Source organism: Amblyraja radiata, chromosome 10, assembly GCF_010909765.2.
Source record: "Amblyraja radiata isolate CabotCenter1 chromosome 10, sAmbRad1.1.pri, whole genome shotgun sequence".
Classification (NCBI taxonomy): domain Eukaryota; kingdom Metazoa; phylum Chordata; class Chondrichthyes; order Rajiformes; family Rajidae; genus Amblyraja; species Amblyraja radiata.
Genome location: NC_045965.1, coordinates 26,479,953 through 26,494,274, shown reverse-complemented (window position 1 = coordinate 26,494,274; position 14,322 = coordinate 26,479,953). Strand labels below are relative to the sequence as shown.

The 14,322-nt window shown below is 43.4% G+C and overlaps 1 protein-coding gene across 6 annotated transcripts in view; it reads right to left on the bottom strand.

Moving 5' to 3' along the window:
- LOC116977714 (ADAMTS-like protein 2) overlaps window positions 1-14,322 on the bottom strand; it is a 66,246-nt gene that overhangs the window by 28,806 nt on the left and 23,118 nt on the right. For all 6 annotated transcript variants that reach the window (XM_033028423.1, XM_033028417.1, XM_033028418.1 and 3 more), the window contains one exon: window positions 4,317-4,392. In XM_033028423.1, coding sequence (XP_032884314.1) covers window positions 4,317-4,392 — 76 coding nt within the window. The remainder of the gene's footprint in view (window positions 1-4,316; window positions 4,393-14,322) is intronic.

Genomic DNA, 14,322 nt, shown 5'->3' with positions numbered 1-14,322 from the left:
TCTCAGGGCTGAGATACAACTCTAAAACTTCAATGCAGACTCTGCTGTTTTTCAATGGGCCTTTCGTTAAGTACCAAGAATAGGGAAGGGAAAGTGGTGGCTTTACCCGGTCTATCACAGGAACTGACCTTCACATCATTGAACGGAGCTACACAAAGCACAGTCTCGAGAAGGTAGCTAATATGCAATACAATCATACTTCATCATCAAGGGCCTACACCATCCTAGCTAATGTTTCATCTCACTGCTACTATAGGGAAGGTGTAGAGGAGCCTGAGAATCATTATCTCCAGGTTCAAAAACAGCCTCTTGCCATTAACCATTAGGTTCTTGAACTACCCTGCACAACCCTGACTACAACCACTTCAATCTTATCAAACTACAGACTTTGTACCACCACAGAGCATTCCAGACTTCAGCCTCCCTTTAAGTGAAGAGAAATACCTCATTATATCTCATCTGAGCCTCTTTCTGTGCAATTATCATAGAACAGGCCCTACGGCACACAATGTCTATGCCAAATATGAAGACAATCTCTTATCTATCTGCACATGAATCTTATCCTTCCATTCCCTGCATATCCATATGCCTATCCAAACGTATCTAAAATGCTACTTTCGCATTTGCCTCAACCATAGTCCCCAGCAATGCAATCCTGGCACTCACCACCCTCCGTAAAAAAAATTCCCCCGCACATCTCCTTTAAACTTTGTCCCTCTCACCTTAAAGCTGTACTTTCCAGTGATTGATTTTTCAATTCTGGAGAAAAGGTTCCAACTGCCTACTTTATCCATACCTCTCATCATTGTATATATTTCTTTCAGGTCTCCCGCAACCTCCAGCGTTCCACAGAAAACATTCCAAGTCTGTTCACCCTCTCCCTGTAGCTAATACCTCCCAATCCACGATTTATTTTGGTAAACCTCCTCTACACCTTTTCTAAGCCTCCACATCGGTCCTGTAATGGGGTGATCAGAACTGCACACAACACTTCAAAGTCCTATAAAGCTGCATCATGACTTACTGACTCTTATACTCAATACCCCCGACCTATGAAAGCAAACATACCATATGCCTTCTTAACCACTCTGCCTACTTTGTGAACTTGGACCCCAAATCCCACTGGACATCAATGCTATTAAGGTTCATGCCCTGAATTGTATAATTTCCCCTTACATTTGACCTCCCAATGTGCAACACTGCTCACTTGCTTGGATTAAACTCTATCTGCCAATTCTGTGTAAATATCCGTAGCCGATATATAATCCCGCTGCATACATTGACAGCCTTCCTCACAGTCTGCGACCCCAGCAATCTTGGTGTCATCTGCAAATTTAATAACCAACCCATTTACATTTACATCCAAGTCATTTATATATATATATATATATATACAGTGGCTTGCAAAAGTATTCATACCCCTTGAACTTTTCCACATTTTGTCACGTTACAACCACAAACGTAAATGTATTTTATTGGGATTTTATGTGATAGACCAACACAAAGTGGCGCATAATTGTGAAGTGGAAGGAAAATTATACATGGTTTTCAAATTTTTTTACAAATAAAAAACTGAAAAGTGTGGCGTGCAAAAGTATTCAGCCCCCCTGAATCAATACTTTGTAGAACCACCTTTCGCTGCAATTACAGCTGCAAGTCTTTTGGGGTATGTCTCTACTAGCTTTGCACATCTAGAGACTGAATTTTTTGCCCATTCTTCTTTGCAAAATAGCTCAAGCTCAGTCAGATTGGATGGAGAGCGTCTGTGAACAGCAATTTTCAAGTCTTGCCAGAGATTCTCAAGTGGATTTAGGTCTGGACTTTGACTGGGCCATTCTAACACATGAATATGCTTTGATCTAAACCATTCCATTGTAGCTCTGGCTGTATGTTTAGGCTCGTTGTCCTGCTGGGAGGTGAACCTCCGCCCCAGTCTCAAGTCTTTTGCAGACTCTAACAGGTTTTCTTCCAAGATTGCCCTGTATTTGGCTCCATCCATCTTCCCATCAACTCTGACCAGCTTCCCTGTCCCTGCTGAAGAAAAGCATCCCCACAGCATGATGCTGCCACTGTTTCACAGTGGGGATGGTGTGTTCAGGGTGATGTGCAGTGTTAGTTTTCCGCCACACATAGCGTTTTGCATTTAGGCCAAAAACTTCAATTTTGGTCTCATCTGACCAGAGCACCTTCCTCCACATGTTTGCTGTCCCCCACATGGCTTGTGGCAAACTGCAAACGGGACTTCTTATGGCTTTTTTTCAACAATGGCTTTCTTCTTGCCACTCTTCCATAAAGGCCCGATTTGTGGAGTGCACGACTAATATTCTCAGATTCTCCCACCTGAGCTGTGGATCTCTGCAGCTCCTCCAGAGTTACCATGGGCCTCTTGGCTGCTTCTCTGATCAATGCTCTCCTTGCCTGGCCTGTCAGTTTAGGTGGACGGCCATGTCTTGGTAGGTTTGCAGTTGTGCCATACTTATTCCATTTTCGGATGATGGATTGAACAGTGCTCCGTGAGATGTTCAAAGCTTGGGATATTTTTTTATAACCTAACCCTGCTTTAAACTTCTCCACAACTTTATCCCTGACCTGTCTGGTGTGTTCCTTGGGCTTCATGGTGCTGTTTGTTCACTAATGTTCTCTAACAAACCTCTGAGGCCTTCACAGAACAGCTGTATTTATACTGAGATTAGATCACACACAAGTGGACTCTATTTACTAATTAGGTGACTTCTGAAGGCAATTGGTTGCACTGGATTGTATTTAGGGGTATCAGAGTAAAGGGGGCTGAATACTTTTGCACGCCACACTTTTCAGTTTTTTATTTGTAAAAAAATTTGAAAACCATGTATAATTTTCCTTCCACTTCACAATTATGCGCCACTTTGTGTTGGTCTATCACATAAAATCCCAATAAAATACATTTACGTTTGTGGTTGTAACGTGACAAAATGTGGAAAAGTTCAAGGGGTATGAATACTTTTGCAAGCCACTGTATATATCACAAACAGCAGAGGTCTCAGCACAGATCCTTGCAGAACTCCACTGGTCAAAGACCTTCAGCCTGAATATTGTTCTTCCACCACATTATCAGTTAGACAGTCCTGAATCTATATGACCAAGTCCCTATTAATTCTGCGCATCTTAATCTTCTGGATCAGCCTTCCATGGGAGACTTTATCAAAAGCTTTACTAAAATACATGTAAACAAAATGAACCTCCCTACTCTCATCGGTCATGTTAGTCACCTCCTCAAAAAACAAGCAAGTTAATAAGACAAGACCTGCTGTGGTCATCACCATGCTGATCATCCTTAATTAACCTATTCTCTTCCAGATGGGAGTAAATCTATTCCTGAAGAATCCTCTCCAATAACTTTCCATATCATGGTCTAGTTTTCTTGGAATAACTGATAAGTAAAGGGCAGGAAGCTGGGGAGTGTTGGAGAGCAGAGGGATCCAGGGGTGCAGGTAGAGAGTTCCCTGAAAGTGGTATCCCAGGTAGATAGGTTGGTCAAGAAAGCTTTCGGTACATTGGCCTTCATCAGTCAGGGTACTGATTATAGAATTTGGGATGTTATGTGACAGTTGTACAAAATGTTGGTGAGGCAGTATTTGGAGTATTATGTCCAGATATTGTCACCGTGCCATAGGAACGTTGTCGTCAAGCTAAAAGGTTTACGAGGATATTGCCAGAACTTGACGGCCCGAGCTGCAGGGAGAGGTTGGGCAGGCTAGGACGTTATTCCTTGGAATGCAGGAGGCTGAGGGGTGATCGTATAGAGGTGTATAAAATCATGAGGGGAACGGATAACGTGAATGCACAGTCTTTTAACCAAAGTAGGGGAATCAAGAACCAGAGGATATAGGTTTGAGAGAGGGGAGAGATTTAATAAGAACTTGAGGGTTAACCTTTTTTTACACATAGGGTGGTGGGTATATGGAACGAGCTACCAGAGGAGGTAGTTGAGGTAGGTACTATCAACATTTAAAAGACATTTCAACAAGCACATGGATAGGAAAGGTTTAGAGGGATATGGGCCTAACAGGGGTAGGTGGGACTAGCGTAGATGGGGCATCTTGGTCCGCATGAGAAAGTTGGGCCAAAATGTTTGTTTCCATACTGTTTAACTCTGTGACTAAGTTATTGCATATTTATTTTTGTTGTCACACCTAATGCACCTGTAAAGATGCAGGAAATATGAATCTGATTGTTCTGGTTCAATATCGATTGCATATGACAAACAAACAATTTGTACACCTTGAAGAGAAAAGCAATGGAAGGCAAGCCAACAAGTCAGGAAAGGTAACTGTTACCTGGATTTGGCACAAGTGATAGCGTCGTGGTGATCCAGTGCAAAATGTACCATTTTTACTTTGTGAAATTATACGTCTGCAAAAAAAACAAACATGTTTTGATAAACATACTGCAACATAGCTTTGCAATTCCAATCCAAGTTAAGGACTCAGATGATATTCAATATTGTCTGGTTCAAGTGCTTCAGCATCTCACAAACCAGTTTATGCACCATGCTGCTGTCGAGCAAAGTTTTTCTTTCTTTCGTGTGAAGGAATAATTCACACATATTAATTTGTACAAAGAAAACGGCTAATGATTCTTAGAACATCAGGTGCTGGAGTAACTCAGTGGGCCAGGCAGCATCTCTGGAGGATATTTCGGGTTGGAACCCTTCTTCATACTGGAGAAGCTTAAATTGGTGCGAAGAAGGATCCCGAACCGAAACGTTGCATGTCCATGAACTACAGAGATACTGCCTGACCCACTGAGTTACTCCAGCACTTTGTCTTCCACGCTTCAGTCTGGAGAAGCTCAAAATGGTTGAAGAAGGTTCCTGATCCAAAACGTCGTCTGTCCATGTCTTTCAAAGAAGTGCCTGACCCACTGAGTAGTCCAGCACTTTGTGTACTACACTAGATTCCACCATCTGCAGTTCCTAGAGTCTCCACTAATCCTGAGTTACTGCCCATCCTTATTTCTGTTTGAGTTGTTGGTGGTAAGGCAAGTCCTGAACCACAGCAAACACCGTGTTGCAGATATTCGTTTCACAACGTTAAGTTGTAAGTTCCAAGATTTTGCCCAAAGGACCAGCCATATCAACCAAGAAGATATGCCACATTGAAGAGGAAGCTGCAAGGAGGTGACGTGCCCATGCACCTGCTCTTCATGTCATGGTCAGTTAGTGTCCCACATCCAGGAGATGCTATTGAAGGAACCTTGGAGAGCAGCGACTGCCGATCTCATACCTGGATAGACTGCAGTCATGCAACCCTAGAGATGGAGGAAGTGAGTATATAATGCAGCAGATGGAATAGTAATCAGTCTGAAGAAGGGTTCCGACATGAAACGTCACCCATCCTTTTTCTCCAGAGGAACTCACTCTCATCTCAATGCTGGAATTCATCTCATTTGTCCTCAACTAATAATGTTGTCTGGACCCAAATGACTTGCTAACATTTATGTTTATGTTTAGTGAAACAGCATGCAAACAGGCCCTTCAGCCCAGAGGTTACTCCAGCACTTTGTGTCTATCTTTGGAATAGTAATCAAGCAGGTTGCTTTATCATGGATAACATTAAACTTCCCGACTGTTGTTGAAACGGCACATGTCCGAGATGTTCCGTTGTATACGTGCCTCTTACCTTGCAGATCATGAAAAGATTCCCAGAAATCAAGTATTAAAACGATCGGTGCAGGGTACCCAGCTTCTTAGCTGCCTCCATGATCAACATAGTTGTGCCTGACCGGCGGATGACTATTAAAAATCCAATCCAATCCAATCCAACTTTATTTGTTAAGCACTTTAAAACAACCAATGTTGACCAAAGTGCTGTACAGAAGGACATCAATAACATCATAAACAGACAACATAACAGCAAAGTGCTTTACATAAATTAATTAATAAGTTCCATTACAAACCATAGAAAAAGGTTAAAAAAAAATGAATAAAATGGACACAACACATTTTAGAGTTCAACACAAACGTCCCCCCACAGCAGAATCAAAACTTTCCACTGTGGGGAAAGGTACCAGAAAGTTAAGTCCTCTTCCTCTGTGAGACACCCGAGGTCGGGGCCCATTTGTGGCCTTGCAGCCAGTCCGATGATTTTCAGAGCCCTCTTGCCGTGAAGATGGAACTTCGGCGTCGGGTGAAACATTCCTCAGCGGCTTGGAGAAGTCTGGAGCGGCTGCCTCCTCCCTGGGGACCGGGGCACTCGTAGTCCTCAGGCCGCGCCGGTTGTAGCTCCGACCCTGGCGAACTCGAACCCTGGCTTTGCGGCACTCCAAATCCAGCGCCGCCCGCGGCCGGACGCCCGCAGCCCCAGCTCCGCGATGTTGGGATCGACAGCCACAGCGTTCTGGAGCTTACCGCACGGCGACCCGGTAAGGCATCGCCCGCTCCCTGTTGGTATCCCAGCGCTGCACCACCGCCGCCGAAGCTGTGGTCCCGGCCGGTCCCGACAGGAAACGCCGCTCCATTCTCGATGGTAGGCCGCGAGGACGGGGTGAAGAAGCATCTTGGAGGAATGCTGCCTCTCCGACCAGGTAGGGGACTAAGAAATAAAGTTTCCCCCTTCCCCACCCCCACCCCCCCACATAGAAGACCTCCACTAACATTTTTTAACAGGACTTAAAATAAAATAAAATAAAAAAGGAGTAGAGACGGACTGCGGGCAGGCTGCCATACACTGACGGCGCCCACTCCCGCACATCCGGGTCTAAAAAGCCAAAATGTTGCTAAATGATCTCATTGTAGATATTCCTAAGCATGCACTTGGGGGCATGAAGACAACTCGCCACCATCTGAATAATATCTAGATCTCTCTGGAGGTGAGAAGAGGTTGCTCCAACACAAACAGGAGTTGCAAACACAAGCAAGTGTTGCACAAGCATTAACATTTATTGCAGTGGGATGGTCATTCATTTAACAGCGGAAACGTTTGGTCAGCAGGCACTGCTCTGAGAACCCTTCTATGCAGATGTACAGGAATTGAGATGATTGGCCTTCAACAACCACAAAGCATTTTCCATTGGACTCCAACTCCAACACATTAAGACCATTCCTCCTGTATCCTGGTGTCACACTCATGCAAATGTTATCCCAATGTGAAATGGAATCACTCATCTCAACACTGGAATTCATCTCATTTGTCCTTAACTAATAATGTTGTCTGGACCCAAATGAATTGCCAACATTTTTGTTTCTGTTTAGTGATACAGCATGGAAACAGGTCCTTCATCCCACCGAATCCACACCGACCATCGATCACCTGATTACACAAAGTCTATGTTTTCCCACTCTCTCTCTCTCTCTCTCTACACATTAGGGGTCAATTTACAGGATCCAATTAACCTTCAAACCCGCACGTCTTTGGGAATGTGGGGAGAAACCGAGCACCCGGAGGAAACCCACGTGGTCACAGGGGGAACATGCAAACTCCACACAGACAGCATCAGCGGTCAGGATTGAACATGGGCCTCTGATGCTGTGTGGCAGCAGGTCCACCCACTGCACCACTGAACCCTTGCGCAATCCTCCAAACATTATTGGAAAATATGTGGCACAGACTAGTTGGTCATGAGTCCTGTTTCTATGTTATAACCATAAGCTTTCTTAAGACACTATCTCCTATGTCATTTTCTGTTAATTAACCCCCTACATTTTCTCTTGCACCATAACATGTTGAAGCCACCTTAGAGTCGAGTGACCCTGTGGTGAAAATTAACAAATTTCCAAAGAATATCTGTTTGAAATCACCTCTTGTCTGTGAAACATCAAATGTCCAAATGATTAAATGCTTTTGAAAGAAACACAACACAAGGAGCAATTAAGCTGCAGGAAACATCAGCACATGCAACCTTGAATACAAACCTCAGTCTGGCAGGAAGGAGAAGGAAAATCAGACTGTAAAATAATTGTGTTAAATTGGTTTGATTGGCAAGCTCAAATTTTTTGAAAACAATCCAATAATTTAACAATAGAAGCAACATTTAAAATACAGGAAATCCACTGTGTACATCATGCAATTCAGAACAAAATGTTATTCTTCCAGGAACAGTTGTATTCATTGTGTTATTAATTCCTGAAGTATATTTTCTTAGAAAAGCCTAATCCTGTGTCAGGAACCTGGAGCTCGGTATAAAGCACCTGACTAGAAAGTGAATGATTTGGTTGAACTTTGTTCTGTTTTCAGTTTTGTGCCTTCTGTGTATTGGCCAGAAGCCAACATTGCTTCGTTTTGGAGAACCAATCCAATTAACTGTCGTCTGCTGCTTTTAACCCCATTCCCAGCCCCAACTCACCCCAAACACAATAACACAGACCAAGGCTGCCACAGCCCACATTGATTCCTGTGCTGCTTTACACAACACCACAGTGGAACCCCTACCTGCCTCACCGTCAGCCCGACCAACACCTATATTGCTCTTGGTATTTCCCCAACCCAATGAGCTCCCCCAAAACCCAATCAAACAGCCACCCACTCTGAAGAAGTGCTCCGAGCTGAAGTGTCATTGATCCATTCCCTCCCCAGATGCTACATAACCCATTGAGTTCATCCAGCACTTGTGTGCTACCCAGTTGCCTTTGAGGCCAATCCCACACCCCAACTAGCTCTCCACTCTGCCTTTTACAGCACTGCCAACCACCCATCTTCATCACACCTCCATTTCAAACTCACCCACGTCTCTCCGTGCTGCTTCTAAACCCCCCCCCCCCCCCCCCCCCCCCCCCCCGCAACCCTGCCTGGTGGCCTCAAATCCACCCCCAACCACTTTCCAAGTTGCCTTTACACCACCCCCTTCCGTGCTGCTTTCAGACATCCCTCAACACACCCATGCTACCTTCAAAAACACCCCCCAACTCCTCTCCACGTGCCTTCAAACCCAGCCCCAACTCCTCTCTATGTACTCCAAAGATGTGCAGCTTTGTACGTTAATTGGCTTGGTATAATTTTTAATTGCACCTAGTGTGTGTAGGATAGTGTAAATGTGCGGGTAGGATAGTGTAAATGTGCGGGGATTACTGGTCGGCGTGGACTCAAGGGCCTGTTTCCCCACTGTATCTCTAAACTATCTGTACCTTCAAACACACAGCAGCACATCTCTTTCTGCCTGCAAACCCACCACCTGCAAGCTTTCTGCTCAATCCTTAAACGATCCTTGCACCCAATCAATTCTTCGTACTGCTTTTGCAACTAATCCTCTAATTGGTATTTCTTAAGGGGTTGGACAGGCTAGATGCAGGAAGATTGCTCCCGATGTTGGGGAAGTCCAGGACAAGGGGTCACAGCTTAAGGATATGGGGGAAATCCTTTAAAACCGAGATGAGAAGAACTTTTTTCACACAGAGAGTGGTGAATCTCTGGAACTCCCTGCCACAGAGGGTAGTCGAGGCCAGTTCATTGGCTATATTTAAGAGGGAGTTAGATGTGGCCCTGGTGGCTAAGGGGATCAGAGGGTATGGAGAGAAGGCAGGTACGGGATACTGAGTTGGATGATCAGCCATGATCATATTGAATGGCGGTGCAGGCTCGAAGGGCCGAATGGCCTACTCCTGCACCTAATTTCTATGTTTCTATGTTTCTAATTACTTTTAATATCTACCTTTTCTTGTGACTGTTAGCATCCACACCACCTAATCAGCAACATGCGCTACTTTAAACCAATCGTTCAGCCAAGCCTCCATGCTCAGATAACTGTATGCCAGCCCTCCCATCCCATCTCCCTATTCTTCCCTTATTTCTCCATATTCACTTGAGACCCAATCGAATGGGATGGTTGTACACTCCCAGTTGGGGTCCACCACATCTCTAACTCAATGGTCTCTTTTCTGAGCTCACTCTGATGTTCCTTCAGTGCCTGACCTAGAAAGATCCTTTATTACTCCAAGCACCAGATCGACTTGGTTATTTTTCAAAAATAAACTTATTTCGGAATATAAAATATACACAAAACAAAAAATGCAGAAAACTCTTCATACATTCATACAATCTAGTTCAGGATTTAGCTTGCGTGCAGCAAGGTTACACGAATGAAATAAATAACCCGCTAATCTATTTGGTCATTGTTGCGAGACACAAGTGAAATGGGATTAATCCATGAACTACCAACCAAGCGATCTCAGTAAGCATTCTGCAGACATCGCTTGATCTTTCACTGGAAAGTGTGTATTACTATAGACATTATTCCATAGCCCCTGGTAAATGCTGCCATAATTTTCCAATTCTTAATATAATATAATGGCATCTAAAGAATGTCATATAAAGGAAATAAAGGCGTACTTCTAGAACATGAGATAAAAACTTGCCAGAGTAACTAAAGTTCTGCTCACCAATTACCAGTCAGTGGCAACACCACCTGGTACCTGGTCTGCCCTCCCAATGCATGGCTCCTGCAAACACTGCCAATCAATAGTTGGATGGAAAAGAATATTTAAAGAAAATGAATAATGTTTATGCCCCAAGCCTCCCTGTTTGCACTACAATGTAGTTCTAGCCAAGCCACCAGATGTTTATTCCAAGTATAATTAATCCAACTCCGGCCAGTTCATGGAAACCATTAGTACACCGGTTCTTGGGATGTTGAGTGGAGGGATACGGTCGAGGCAGTCATTTATTGTTATGGCAAATCCTGTCTTAATGTTCAATCACATGTGAGTGAGAGATAATCATAGCAGTAGTGGTCTGCACAAGTGTGCGCATAATGCAAGGACCTCAGCATAATGTACAGGTGGATTCAAGACTCAAGTCAAGTGTGTCTTATTGTCATATGTCCCTAAATGGAAAATTAAAATTCTTACTTGTAGCAGCACAACAGTTACAGTATGTGAACATCGTACTCTGTAAAGACCATAATAACCAACAACAAAAAAGTTCAGTTTGGTTATATAGATATGTAGATGTATATATAAAACTAATTCAAACAATTAATATTAGTGCAAAGTCAAAAACAATGTCCATGAGTCTATGTAATTTGGAGCTTCTTTCAAGGTTGCAATGTTTCATAGCCCAATGGTTGTAGGGAAGAAGCTGCTCCTGAACCTGGACGTTACAGTTTTCAGGCTCCTAAACCTTCTTCCTGATGGTAGGAGTAAAATGAGAGCGTGGCTTTGGTGCTGCAGGTCTCTGAAAATACTGGCTTCCTTTTTGATACAGTGACTCTTGTTAATCCCTTCGATGGTGGGAAGGTCAGTACCCATGATGGCTTTATTGAGAGAACACTGGACTGTTGGGAGATTGTCTCCTTCAAGTATCTGAAAGAGGACTTAAATCTACAACCTCCAGATGAAAGGTTAGAATATCACCAATGGAACCACAAAGATCAATCCCTACAAACATACTCTTGAAGAAAAATGATGTGTTGGATGGTCACACAGGAGCTAACCCATGTGGTACATCTGACCGACAATGTCAAAGCTGACACAAAGTGCCTGAGGTGCATCAGGATGGCAAAGAGTTGTCAAAAATGCTAGCTGCACGTGAATTAAAGCGTATGCAGACTGATTTCATCACTGAATTGAACCACAAAGACAGCGTGGGATCAGTTCCCATGCATTTTCAATGGAAGTTTACATGGTTCCCAATCCTTCTTGAACCTTTTAAAACCGGCATGTTGTGTTAATTTTCTTTTATGGTGTGAGCAAACTGCGCCAAAATCAAGGCCATGTGAGATGAACTGCAAAGAGGTGTTAAGTGGGCCACATAAATTTCACATGCAGGAAGCTGCAGGATTTCAACTTTAAAGTTTTTCAGACTAGATTTGATTGCTAGGGATCATGACCAGCTCTGCCCCAGAATTAAGGGGCGAAAATAATCTTGCTGTTGCCAGGGTCTGGCAATGGTGCAGAACTGGGGATGTGGGAATGAATAGTGAATTGAGCGAATCAAGATCTATGCAGAATAGACAAATATTACCTGCAAAATAGAATCTGTGCCTTTCTGTTGTTGGAATTGTTTTATGATTATTCCTTAAGCAACTACTAAGAAAAGCGAGTTCTCACTCCCCTCAGTACTTGAAACGGATCTTAATTTTCATCTTATTCCTGAAGATAGCTTGGCTAAGTATGAAAAATCAATTTTCCTGTGGTAGAAAATCAAAGGCTGTTCAAATATTGCTGTCATACGTGGTTGTACCACTTCCACTGGCAGGTTATTGCACACATCTATCACTTTCTAACTTGCAATTTACATTGCCATCTAAAACTTGAAAGGTAAATATCTTTTAAAGTTTAAACTTTCCCACCTCACCTTAAACCTATATAAATTTGACATTTGCATCCTGATAAAAGAGACTCTATTTATCCTATGTATAGTATGATTTCACTGAATTGTCTGCACAACAAAGAATTGCACTGCATCTAGCTACAAGTAACAATAAAGTACCATTGAACCATTGTCTGCAAACTTACTAATCAGTCCACCATCCAGACAAGGCACAGAAGGCTTACGGGTGTAGTGGAGGTAAATGGGATCTTTGTAGGTGGATACAATGGGTGGCATGGACCTGGTAAACTGAACGGCTCAATAACTCTTTAGCCTCCCAAGAGCCACTCCAGTCAAAATTCACCACATTGTTACCTCGGGTACCGCACTCTCCCTTCCCTCCAAACCCACTTAAATCTTTATTCACAATTGTCTGCCAGCTACTGCTCTGAAAAACTCTCCCAAATACTTATAGAAGGGAACTGAAGCTCATTCTGCACCCTGCACACAGAGCTAACGCCCAAGTGTGTTACCACCACTGACTGTTGACTTTGCAGGAGGGTGTAGGTGAGAGAGAGTTGATAAACCGATGCCTCTCACCATCCAGTCTGGACTCTAATCAAGGCTACAGCAGGGGGCTGTGCAATTCTAATGCTGTTGGCAGTTCAAGACAACTTGCAATTATTGACATGACCAATGCATGAAATTAGACAGGTCGACACAGAGTGTAAAAAGAGTAAAATAAGATTATGGAGGCACAGTAAGGTTGGGAGAGGAATTAATTAAAGAAAGGAACTTTGGAAAGCAGTTAGAGAGAGATCCTGAGTGTGCTGATATAGCAGTCTATACACAGCCATCCCAGGTTTTACACATGTTTGATATATGCATTTTTGGAATAACACACTTGTGTAATTAATACGAAAGCCTAATTTACGTATGTATTTGTGAAATAACACTCAAATGTATGCCTGGCAGCGCAGTCTCGGCCGATGCCTGGCAATGTGCTGTACAGTTGTGCTGCTGCAAATATGAATTTTGTTGTTAGTTTCTGGACTTTTGACGACAATATAACACTCTAGCAACAGTACAACAGTGATGGCATTCAGCCTGCTGCCACTTCTTACCCCTTCCTCAGTTTTAGTCCACACCATCTTCGCTTTGTGTGCTTTTTTTCTTTATTAACTTTTTTTCTTTATTAATCAGTAAGGTATAAGAATAGTGGCAGTCATAAGTGGCAATCACAGTGGCACAGTGGTAGAGCTGCTGCCTCACAGCGCCAGAATTCCGGGTTCGATACTGACTACAGGTGCTGTCCGTGCGGGAGTTTGCAGGTCCTCCACGTGATAGCGTGGGTTTTCTCTGGGTGCTCAGGTTTCCTCCCACATTCCAAAGACGCGCAGGTTTGAAGGTAATTTCCATCTGTAGTGTGTTTTTGTCCCTAGTGTGTAGGATGCAAAACTGAGATAACATAGATCGGTGGTCAGCGTGGATTCAGTCGGCCGAAGGACCTGTTTCCACACTGTTTGTCTAAACTAAACTAACTGAATGGTTTATTCTGTAATGTAGACAGTTTTCCCCAAACCTGTATGATTCTTATGATAAATGTTTAATTTACACCTTTTTGAGATACAGGCAGCTTTTCAAGAACGTAACCCCGTGTAAAATGAGAGGTCAAAGCTGCAGTCAGGCCAGGAGCCGGTGGGAAAGTACAAACCCAGTAGAGAAGTGATGACGGTGCATAAGTACACTCACCATCACCACAGATGCAGCACAGTGACAGTCTGATAAAGAGACCCTACAGAGTGCACACAGAGACTTCAGGATCAGCAGCATTTCAAAAGTAGTACAAAAAACTGGACTTTTTGTAAATGATGCCAAAATATGGTGACTCGTGAATGTGTGATCTATGTAAAATAAAACACCATTGAACCTGGCCAGCTTTAGCTGTGATTGGTGTGCACTGCGTCTGGGGAGCTTACACCTCCTTAATTTGAATCAAACTACATTTGATTTGCAGCAGCAAAAAAAACTGCAAAAAGTGGCGAACACTGCACACTCCATCACAGGTACTGACCTCCCACCATCGAAGGGATTTACTGTT